At 37.6% G+C, this 12,325-nt stretch overlaps 1 protein-coding gene across 3 annotated transcripts in view; it reads right to left on the reverse strand.

The window, feature by feature from the left end:
* myo1cb (myosin Ic, paralog b) overlaps window positions 1–11,496 on the reverse strand; it is a 42,036-nt gene extending 30,540 nt beyond the window's left edge. The window contains exons 1-2 of one of the 3 annotated variants that reach the window (XM_089121192.1): window positions 11,403–11,496; window positions 11,132–11,310 (exon numbers count right to left, since the gene is read on the reverse strand). In XM_089121192.1, coding sequence (XP_088977318.1) covers window positions 11,132–11,224 — 93 coding nt within the window. In that variant the 5' untranslated portion in view covers window positions 11,225–11,310; window positions 11,403–11,496. Of the gene's footprint in view, window positions 1–7,945; window positions 8,262–11,131; window positions 11,311–11,402 lie in introns of those variants that run through there. The other 2 variants (XM_089121193.1, XM_039662422.2) reach the window with 2 other exon arrangements.
* Between the last annotated feature and the right edge of the window lie 829 nt (window positions 11,497–12,325).

A 12,325-nucleotide genomic window follows, 5' to 3' on the forward strand; every position in this document is an offset into this window, starting at 1 on the left:
ACCACCAAAACGCGCCTACTTCTGCAGCAGCCAACCGGTTATAAGGGAGGAGAAGAGGAAAGGACAAAGCATTTCTTCACCACAGCCTTAATTTTTTCTCACCAAAGAAGTTGCAATGAGGTACGAGTGGACAAGACTGTACTCGTCAGAGGAACTCCAAACATCTTACTCATGCAAAAGCCCAGTACCCAACCCCCAAACAGCCCTTCCTTTTTCCAGGACTGGTCTGGAAGCACAGCACAGCAGCGCTGCTTAGGGCCAGCTGGATCTCCCATTGCTTTCATATAGCAGCTGGGTTGGCAATGCTTAAGTCTCCTCCTCTGAGATCTTAGAATACCCACAATGCCTTATAAGGGCAGGTTATGCTTCTAAGCGTGGGACGGGGGTTCCCACAAGGGTTCCTGTCTCTATGCAATACTGAGCGGATAGAGGATGGAACAGTGATGACACCGCCACCTAGTTCTGCCTTTCTTTCTTTCTTTGGCCTCTAACAAGCTGTTTTCATCAGCCAATAAGAATCTGTAAGGAAAGTATTAAAAGTCACTTAGTTTTTATTTAAATAAATGAAAAATAAACTGCAAAACTGAAATCATTTTTTTTAAACGCAAAAAGTAAATTAAGGCATGACATCCTAACATACAGTATGAAAAATGGAGATTCATTTTGAGGTTTGCTAAATTTATTAGTGTTTAGAACAAGATTAAAATCCAATCTAAATGTAAAACTAAGCAAAACGAGAATTAAATATCCTACACAGTCCAATATGATAAGTGTAAAAGCCTCTTATATTAGCTGCTAATCGATATATGGTACCATATTGTGCATCCCTAGTAGTGTGCTCTCTTAGTGTTGAGTCAAGATGTGATGATCTGAGATCTCTTCCTCTACTGACAAGTCAAGGCAGTTGAGCTGTCAGTGGTCAATTAGAGATGTTTCTATTTCATTTTCAACACCACATCCACTGGAAATGGACTGCATAACAATCCTTGAAAATACAGATAACGGACCTTCCTGTTTTCCGCTTCTTCGGGGATCTGCAACACTCAGACTGTTTCTAACAAAACCCAAAGAGCGGTTGCGGATTTCAGAGTCCGACAGCCTACAGTTGCCCCTCTCTCCTCAAAGTGTCCCACAAAGGAATGTGTTTAAAATAATTATTCACTAAAAGTTCAATAGTTCTCTCAAGCACTGCGGCGCTGCTTACACTACTGGAGCCAAGGACCATCAGGCAATATTCAAACTGGCTTTTGTTTGGCCAAACAAAATGATTGAATGAATAAATCAATTGATACATTTTTTAAATCAACTTCCTTACATTTCATTAGAAATCTGCATCCTCCTGTTTGTTACATCGATACAAATTTAATTCAAATTCAGGAATTTAAAAGTCATTCTGAATGGTGCGAAAGCCGAGAGGTCACTAGGCCACTAGATACCCGAGAAAGCATGACTTCCTCAATAAATGCAACAAATTAAATAACTTTATGAATGTACTGTAGTGGTTTCATTGTGAAACTTTATTGAAACCTAACAACAGGAGGGAAAAAAGTTTGCAATTCCATATTCTGCTCCACAAGGAAAACACTGAAAAGACAAGATGGCCTATTACAACATCTCGGGTATGTATGACTGAGCATGACACCATCATTTCGTTATCCTGCATTGCTCAAATGCAAGTTATGGGGTGAGGAACACAATGTATCTGTGCATCGTCTAGTCGTAGATCATTTGGCACGACGGCCAGCTGCTGACCAGACACTCAGTTGCTGCACAATCATGACAGTTTTGTGCACAGGGACCAGAGAGTCACCACACCCATTCATTCCACACATTACAGCCATAATTATGAGATACCAGCGGTTCCCTTAGGGAAGTGTAAAAGGACAAATAACCTTTTGCCAGTCTTACAGCTGACCCAGTGGGACTACATGTGAAGAGTTCAGATGCAAAAGCCTCTAAATGCCATTTGAAATTTTCTTATTTAATGATGATTTTTATCAAACTTGTAAATTTAAGTTCAGTAATTTCACTTAAATAACAATTAATAGGTAATTACCATTGCCATTTAAGTGAAATCACTGAACTTAAATATACAAGCTTGATAAAAATGATCATTCTAGAAGAAAATTTCGCAAATTTTGCATCTGAACTCTTCATGTAGACAAACTCAAAATAGGGATGTCATTTTAGTCATTTTGTCTATTTTTTACAGCATTTTAAGTACTCAGGAACAGGAGGTGTTAATTTTTCCACCAGACAAACCTTTTTTAGCATCTTATACTAACTCTACTGTTCAAGAGTTTGTGGTCAGTTGTTTTTGAAAGAAGTATTTTATGCTCACCGAGGCTACATTTATTTGATCAAAAATACAGTAGTAGGTAATATTTTAGAAATTTTAAAAGAACTGTTGTTCATTTCTATATATTTTAAAATGTATATTCCTGTGATGGCGAAGATGAATTTTCAGCATCATTACTCCAGTCTTTAGTGTCAGATGATCACTCAAAAATCATTCTAATGTGCTGATTCGATGCTCAAGAAATATTCTCTTTTTATTAGGGATGGTAAGATTCACCGATTTGCATCGGTGCATCGACATAAAAGCTAACAATGCGATGCATCGATTTAAATAAGGTTGCATCGGATACAAGTTGGCATTTGTATCGCGATGCATCGTTTTTAACATCTGCATCGGTAAAAAACGATTTATTCCGGAAACCATGATAATCTTGTGATTTTTATTTATTTATTTATTTTTTTTGATAAATAGAAAGTTCAAAAGAACAGCATTTATTTTAAATATAAATCATTTGTAAATGTCTTTACGGTCACTTTTAATGAATTTAATGCATCCTTGATCAATAAGTAAATATTCATTTAATTCAGTGACCCCAAGCTTTTAAAAGGTAGCATTGATTTAAAAGTTAGATCATGGTTAAAAATGTAAAAACATATATAAAGACAATTGTTGAAGTGGATGTGCTCAGTATCTATGACAACCGATCCAATTCTAATGACATCATACATCCATACTTTTCCAGTGAATGGATACACATAAAGACCTTTCATTGTCTGGAAGAGCTTATTACTACATGTCTTACATAGTCAATTCCTTGTTTTTTTAACTGAGTCACTCCACGTCTGGAAGCAACTGCCATGTGTGGGAAATGAGGTGCTTTAATGAGGTGTAGTAGGCATGCTGAATCTAAATCTGATGTTGAAAGCTCTGAAACATGCCAGGACTAGGTTTCACACACTTCCTTTATCTCTACTGCGATATCACCAAAATCCAACATGCGATAAAATTCCTAAATATGCCCCCCTATAATAGGGTGCAAGAGCCGAATTGTGACTCTTCTAACTCCAGTAAAACTAGTACGACACCCCCTAACTGTAAATACTAACTCAATCTTTTTCTCAAGGTGTGTAATATTTTGCACACATGTAGTGCGTTCACAATGGATAAATGTGCTAAAGCTAACGTATAACATCAAAACTTTGAAACTTCATTTCATTCTGTTTCAGCGCATTAAAAACTGTACAAGTCAACTATATAATATTTTTTTTTAGCTTTACTTCAGTCTATGCTTCTGAATCCATCCTTGAATTTCCAAATATGACCACTATGGAGACAATACATTTAGTTAAAATGGTCAACCACTCTGGAACGTTCAGGCACAATATGCACATTTCTGTGGTCTGGCTGTAAGGCCACACCTGGCCCGGATTGCATGACTTATCTCCATGCAGGAGAGAGCCTGGTTAAAGGTTAACCCATGCCTTTCACTTCTCACGATCACGGTGAGATCTGAAAGGAGCTCATAAAGTTTTCACTTCAAAGGTATTTGATAAAGACCATTGCTGAAATCTAAGACTTGATTTATCCTGAGCGGTTAACAGCATGACGACGTAAGAATGTGAAGGATGCTACCATGAACAAGATAACACATAATGGGTTTCGTTCTCATGCTTTAAGGGCACCATGGTTTTATCTACAGTGGGTTAGAGTCACAAAGGTCACTGAGGCTCAGTAAGGAACAAGGAGCAGAGCGCCTGCCTTGTTCATGTCTGTGGAGCATGTGTGATGAAACAATGAATGGATGCAAACAGGCACGGACAAGCTAATGTAAAATAACATGGGGGCACAGTGAAAGGATGCAATCTCTGCTGTAATCTCATCTCGAAGTGCACCTCTGGAAGAAGGAATGTAACCTCAGCTCATGTTACAATAATCCCTCAACTCCAGCCCCAGTGTCTGCCCTTGTCAATCAAGGAAGACTGTAATCCCAGGGGAAAGGATCACAGAATATCTAACACGTCAGGTTAATCAGTAGTCTGAGTATGTGTGTCAGCAAACCGAGGATCTTAAGCTCCTAAAATCCACAGTCAGCACACGATGAGTAATATAAGAATGTAAACATATCTGCAATCTCAAATAACAGCCATTTAGCTAAATACATGAGAAATTAGAAAAATGTTTGACGGATGAGAAAAGGTTTGACTGACTTGAATGTTTGATCTAAATCTAATGCACTAAAAGTCAGAAAATTTTAAATAATGTTCAAAAGTTTGAGGTCTTTTGATGTTTAAGTCGAATAGAAATATAGCACCATGACATCATGACTTTTGCGTAAACATAAATGCCACTTTCAAATCAAGTGGCTTGTTATCTATTCGCATTTTAAGCTATCTGTGTGTATATGTCCACGCCGTTAAATGTCCGAGTAATTCCGCGTGTATGCACACGCCGTAAATGTCCGCCGCAAAATCTAGATCTACATCTGGGGAGTGATATTTTTTTTCCTAGGATGGTAGGGAAAGACTCATAAATGGTATTAACCCAGTGACGGGTAGGTTTAGGGACGTGGTTGGTTTCGGTCATATACAGTAATGTAACGGTGTCAACGGTGTTCATAAACACGCTGAAAGACATGATAGCAAGCCAAAAATGGAAATACGAATTGCCGTGTCATACATACGCCATTTCATGAGATCAGTCTGCTGAATCAGACTAAAATTCTCTAATTATGTTGTCAATGTTGGTTCTGTTCTGTTTACCCTAAGGTGGTTATTGCTGCTGTCCCTGCTCTTATCCATGCTAGGCTGCATGGATGGCTGGAAGTTCTCGTTCAGAACAGACCCATACGACCAATCCAAACTGTATGCTAATTGCCAATCGTATTTGACGATAGTGGTCCGGACAGAATTAGATTTATCGGCCAATATATCGGTTATCGGGAAAAATTTTCTTAGCGGTGAATCCCTAATTACAGATGTTGATTTAGTGCTCTAGAAACATTTCTTAACAATATAAAAAACATTGTGCTGCTTAATATTTTTTTGTGGAAACACAGTGATACAGTGAGACAAAATTTCTTTCAAAAAATTAATAATAATAAAAAAAAATGTTCTTTTGACCGATAGTTTAAAATAAAATGCCATTAAAATAAACCAAGTTTTAGAGCTGTATAGTACCAAAAAAAAATATTTTTGGTCTGGGCATTGCCGTTTCTCCTTGATATGGAGCAGAATGGAGTCCAAGGGCAGGGCCTCGATGGGAAATTTGACGTGGAAAAGCCACAGCTAAATTAAGAAAAACTGCAGATCCTGCAATGAGCTCATGACTCACCACAGGGCATAAAGACATTTACAACAAAAGTCCACAGTCTCTTTCTTACCCTCTGCTCCCTCCAGTTCTCAAAGCAAAAAAACTAGATTAAAACCTGCTTTGCTGAGCTCTTTATAATGTAAACAAACAGGCCATCAAGTCGAACGCCACTCTGTTCCTGTGTACCACACAATTACACAAAGAAAGCTAAAGACTAAATGTTTAAAGTCAACATGAAAGGTGCTCGCAACCCATTTTACTTCACTAATGTCATGCACTTCCAAAACAGGATATTAAACGAGAACAAAAAGTAGTGTGGGACTTGAAGAGGCGGAAGATTCTGATGAATGAATGAATTCTAAGACAAATGTATCATTCACAACTACACCAGCAAAGTAAATATGGTTAAGTTCAACTTTATATAAATCTAATGCTACAACAAATACAGTCAATTAGGTGCAGAATGCAGCTTCAGCTTAAAGTTTATGTGGTTGGCTAACCCTGAGAACTTCCTGTTCTGAGCATTTCAGACACAGGTGTATCCCCTCTGAGCTCTCTCTGGGACACACTGACAGCTGTCTGGTTGACAGACCAGCAATGAGGCACAGCCCTCCCACGCTGAACCAAATATTCCTCCGCAATCTCACCATCTTCATAAACATGACGAATGGAGTAATTGGAAGATAAAGAAACAGACTAAACAAGAAGTCTCAACAGTGGATAAAGCAAATGTTTCGGCCTAATACAAAGTTAGACTAGCCTATGTTTCCTTGCACAATGGAAAAGCTGACAGACGTAGAAACTTAATTGTCTGGGGACAGCTGGAAAATTGTTCAAGTAGAAAGTCTCCCGGCCTCCAACCAAAAACCAGAGTCCCGCTGCTCTGAAAATATTCTCCATCCCAAAGTATTTGGCACAGTTAGTCACCATGTATCAATTACAACCCTGAGATAATTAGGCTTGCAGGGATGTCTTACAAGTTTTTTGCAACACAACCATTTTAAATAAATGTGTTAAAGTTCTTGGAAAACGGCTTATAGCATTATTCATCCAGAAGCCTAAGCAACTGTCAGCTCCTAATTGTTGTCAATTATACTAGTTACACCATGCATGCAATGTTGCACAATAAACAAAAATCTACAGGGTCCCATTGCAAGCAATCCATTCAATTTGACAGGCGTATCTTCGTTAGGTTTTGCAACACATGGAAACAGGAATGACACAGAAGGGGGGATGTGAGTGAGGACACTTGAGGACATGACCTGCCACCGACCTCAACATGTCATCAGTGGTGGGCTGCTCAAACCTCACAGGTGACAGAAAAACTCTCTTATTTACACACTCTACACAGTATAGTAAAAAAAAAAAAATCACGTATTTTACATAAAATGTCTGTACTGGGTTGTATATTCCCAGTGGAATTCCCAATCTAACGTTAATTGGACTGAGGGAGGTTAGTTTGGCATGACAGATAATTAACAGCTGGTCTCCTTCAACTCCTCTTGTCATCCCATCTGAGTCATGGAAAAAAAATGTGGTCTGAAGCCACCCAAATCACTTGAAATGTTACTCAATACACTCTTATAGTATTGTTTGATAATAAAGCTTTTGGAGATGGGGGATTGTTTGTTTGTATAACCATCATGCATTTGAATCAAGATCTGAACAGGTCAGGGAAGTTATTTCATGGATAACATGCAGTAAATTAACAGGTGAGGTCATAACACTTGACAGTTGCTGTGCATAAAACACAGTTGAGCTGCCAGGCGCCTATACCGCCATAAAATGCTGTCTAAGTAGGGAGCTTACAAGCCTAGTAAGCGAAAACATCGAGTACGACTCTTTTCCGCGAATCAGTTCCTTCGAACCGTTTGTTAGAAAAAAAAAAGTTATTTTAAATTATGGCGTAACGTTAGTCATGGTCGTTTATAGCGTTTTTACAACAAACGAGTGTGCCATATATTTTTATTTAAATATTTCTGTTTTAGTTCCGAGTATTTCGCTATCAATTAATCCTCGGTTGCCTCTCTTTTATGCTCTCATCATCAATGCTTCTCGGCTTTGATAGTTTTAAGTCTGACTAGCTAATTTGTCAGCAATGTCTAGTCTGATTCTGGAAAGATCGTTCAGTCCGATTTGGCGAACCGTTTCAACCGATTCATTGGCATTATAAGACTCGTTCATCAATTGGACATCCCAAATAAGCAAGAAACCAATCTTTACGAAATATTATCAGCACTCTGACACCCACAAACACACACGTGTGGATTCAAAATACGTCACGTAGCGTAAACTGACATTGTGCTTTTAAAATGAATGGCACGCAAACTCACTTACCTTGATTAATAAAGCACACCAAATTCAGTCTCCGCTATGTCCAAAAGCACCGGTCGCTCACTGTAATACTGCATAAGAGAAACTCAGCAGTGATGATGGGAAACTTGTTCTCGAACTTCAGCTGTAATCTGGATTTGTCCCTTGTGTGAATCCCACCGACCAGAATATTTACCTCAGTGTGACAGAAGTCGCTTAGATCACTTAAGCAGATGTATGACTACTGGGGATTTGTGTGTTAAATAAACAGATATCCATGCTCTAGTTCATGCTATAGGTAGGACATGTACTCAGTAATGGTTTGAAAGCCAATGTTAAAAATATTACCAGCCGGCAGTCACCCGCCCTCCTCTTTCTCTCGCTGAGCTCACTCACTCACTCGCAAACGCACGAGAGACACTGTACCAGGAAGTCCAAACCAATCCCACGACTAATAAAATATTTCTTTAACTCTTATTTCATCACAGTAAAACTATGAGCTTTTAATCAAAATTAATAGGGCGTTTCGATTAAGACTTGATTTTTTTTTTACATTATTATTATAATTATTATAATGATTTTAAATAGCCTATAAGCAGAAATAACAGTATAGGCTACGGCTGCTTACTTTCCTCAAAATAATAAGCACAAGTGTTTATTCAGAACGAATAGAGTCGTTTGTATGTGTGATTTCTGTCAAAAATAACTATAAATATATATATTTTTTTACAAATATATCAATCTTGAGAGAAAGTATGCGTTACTTGAGAGCACGCTGGCGTTATATCACCCTCTATTGACAACACAGAAGAAAAAGCATGAATGTCCACATGAGGTCTTCAGTCTTTCTCGAAGGCCCTTGATGTCTAGATTGCAGTTAGTAGCCTCTCACTAAGGTACTATTTATAATATTCAGACTTAATTTATATATTTATTTTATTTTATTTTAGTTAAAGATTTAGTCGTTTTGTTATGTTTTTTGTCATTTTGTTATGTTTTTTAAATGTCTATATTGTTTTTATTCTTTGTCATTTTAGAGTTTGAGTTATTTTAGTACATCAAGCTTTTTATAATTTTTTATATGCCTATATTGTGTGTTATTTCATTTTCATTTTCAATTTCATGTTTATTTTATTTCAAGTAACAAAAAAGGTCTTTATGGATTCAGGTTTTAGTTTCCTCAGTGATGAAAACAACAAACATTTAGTTGAAATGTTACTTTTTAACTTTAGCTTTGATAAATATTGTATTGTAATGTTGTATTTAGATTTATTTATTTGTTTATTTATACAAAAAAGGTTATAATAATTGCAAAAATTGACAAACCCATTGTAAAGTCCTATCATTCATTGCAAAGTGGGCCTACTGAAATTCACATTTACTAAAGAGCTTTACTTCTGGCATTATTGTGCTCAAATCAACCCTTTTCTGAGATTGTATTGCACTGGTCTTTATTGTATTATGTCATCCAGTAGCCAGTTGATGTGATATGAGGTACAGAATCGCAGCCATTTATTCTGAGCATCTGTTTTTCAGTTCTCACACACACCAACACACACAGTATGTAACGCATTCCCTGTGAAAGGAAAGCCGTAAACATTCCACCATATCAATAAACACTGCTGAAACAAAACACCCCCATGTCAAGGTGACCTCACGCCTGCTAATCCAAGTCAAGTGCAGTGTCATGCTGTAGCCAGAGGGTGAAGTGATTGATTCTGCCATTGTGCTCTTCAAATTTCAGACCACCAAACCCTGGACTGACATTAAGCACATTTGTGCCGACCAGCTGAACCGAGAGGAAAGGTTGTATCCTGTTTACAAGGCAAGGTTGGACAGACGGGCTGTACTAAAGGGTGTGTCACCAGTCAGGTGGAAATAGGGATTACACTTATTGTTCCTTCCTTCATCAGTTATTTAATAATAGTAGGAGTGTAACAATATATTGTGTTACAATATATCGCAATACAAAACTGCAACAATATGTATCGTGGATAGTTCACCCAAAATGAAAATTACTATGTGAGAAAAAAAATACAAGTTTTTTAGAGGTTTTTTTTTTTTTTTGTCAGTAATACATTAAACTACTATATAATGTTGAATAAAATGTAGAATAATGCAATGTGGGTGCCAAGATCAAACCTATTCATTTACACCCACAATATCATGTCTTGGAGTATCGCAATAATATCGCATCATGAGTTCAGTATCATGATATGTATCGAATCGTGACATGAGGATATCGTTACACCCTAGTACAGTGTTTTTTTTCTTCTTATTAATGTCTCTCCCTCTCTTTTTCCCACTCAGACCCACTCATACTTAAACACACCCAGCAAGGGTGACATGACCTTGCCAGAAAGTCAGGAAAAGTATGCCGTTCCGGAATTTGAACGTGTCATTTCCTCCCCAAAGTAGCATTCCATTCCAACCGCTTTTAAATTAATAGTTTTTAAGTGGTTCTCCAATTAGAAAAGTTTTTTTCTTAACAAAATATGTGCAAAATATATTCTTATCAGCTAGATTCCAGCATGACCACTAGACCAAATGAACCATAACGAAAGAAACAGAACAGAACAAAACAAGTCAAAAGAATGATTTTCAAACAAAGTAGAAAGGAAAACAAAGCATATTTGAGCCAAACAAACTAGGTACATTTTTGCAATCCATAAGAAACATTCAACCTTATGTCAGAGTTAATGGTCATTTTCGTTGCGCACAGACAGGTTTTAGTGTAAACCTCACATTCCTTGATGGAGCAATCCAGACCTATTCCTCAAAAACCAAAACCTTAATATTAACTACAAACAGCTATGTATTGCTGCATCTTTAGTTCATAATCATTGAGTGTTGTAGAAAACAGAAAGGTAGTTTGTTATTTTTTCGAAAGGGTTATCACAGTCTGAACACCATGCATTTATTGCAATCACTTGCAACTGTTGCTTTTATTATAAACAAGCATATGCCGAAAATCGAGATCTTACACAGCAGGGAAAATTCTAATGAGCCTCGGTTTTAGGGCATGCAAATCTATGGCATGCTTTGCTGAGCACAGAATATCCTGACAGCAATTATTCACAATAAGCAATTTGTTAAGAAATTGCTGGGTGCAGATGTCTTTATTTATTTATGCAAATTAAAAATGATTATCTGTTCTTATCTTAGATTGACACATTCATTTAGCATAGGATTTGATCTAAAGCGACATACCTTATTGCAGCCTTGGCAGTAAATCTCTCCATTTTTCCCTGGAGACAGTATGATTTCTCCCGTGGGAACGAGCTGGATCTTCAACTCCATCATGATGTGTCTCTTTGACTTTCTATGAGTGTCCTTCCTCTCTAGCAGCCACTGTTGTGAGGGGTTCAACCCTCACTGGTGCTTCTTCTCTGTTGGATAAAGAAGAATGAGGGACGATATTCATAAACGAAGAGTTATATACAGAGAAAGATGAAGCAAATCAGGCTGATGTAGAATTTACCCGCCGCCAAACAGAGTAAATGCAGGTCGTTATAGATGTGTAAGCGGAGTCCAGGACTCGTCTCACAGCCAGATGTGCACTATAATGATACGTTCCCTGACTCTGAGCTGCTGTGAGCGCTGAGAGTCTGCCGTCAGGGCTTCCTCTAGGCTTCAGCATCCTGTCCTCGACATTCCCAGGGTAAACACCGGAGGAGCCTACTCCATTTCCCCTGCACACACTTCAAGCAGAAATTTGATGATGACAAGTTAAAGGAAATATCTCCTGGCTTTGACGGGAATGGAGAATGGAGTTTCGGGGGTTGAATGTAACATGGCTTGACAATATCTTACATGCTTTCTTTATGGATTTTTATAATGAATTAGCTAACATAATGTTCTGGGAATGTTCACCCCTTAATAAAATGTTACGTCACATTAGAAATTGGTTTCCATAACAATAACAATAGGCTAACGTTTTTGCTGGGAAGTTATTTTTAAATTCATTTTAATCTGTTTTTAAATGAACACATGAAGGCCTTTACATCGGAATAAAATTCCCCAAAAACGTGTCAATGTTGTAAAATATAGCTTATTGGAGGGGAAATGACAGAGACACACATCCTCTGACCTGTGACATTAGTTGAGACACTCATGATTTCTGGGCATCAACAGGAAAGAGTGGCCTTGGCATCCCATGTTACGATCTAAATTTGGATAAAGACATGGATCTCTTTCAATATAGCATTTAGTGAGTTACATAAAACTGACTTCTTTTGATGGGTTTTTTTTTTATTATCTGTTGACAGTTTAATGACTTTAGTTGTCTTGCCTCCATATAGCCTGCTGTGATCACTAAAAACAACAGATGGTCAGCATAAGAGCAAAGAGAAATGACAGACAGAATGAAAGATTGCAATCAAATACAGATCAAATGCAGATGGT

Source organism: Pimephales promelas, chromosome 16 (genome assembly GCF_988280905.1).
Source record: "Pimephales promelas chromosome 16, fPimPro1.hap1.1, whole genome shotgun sequence".
Lineage (NCBI taxonomy): Eukaryota > Metazoa > Chordata > Actinopteri > Cypriniformes > Leuciscidae > Pimephales > Pimephales promelas.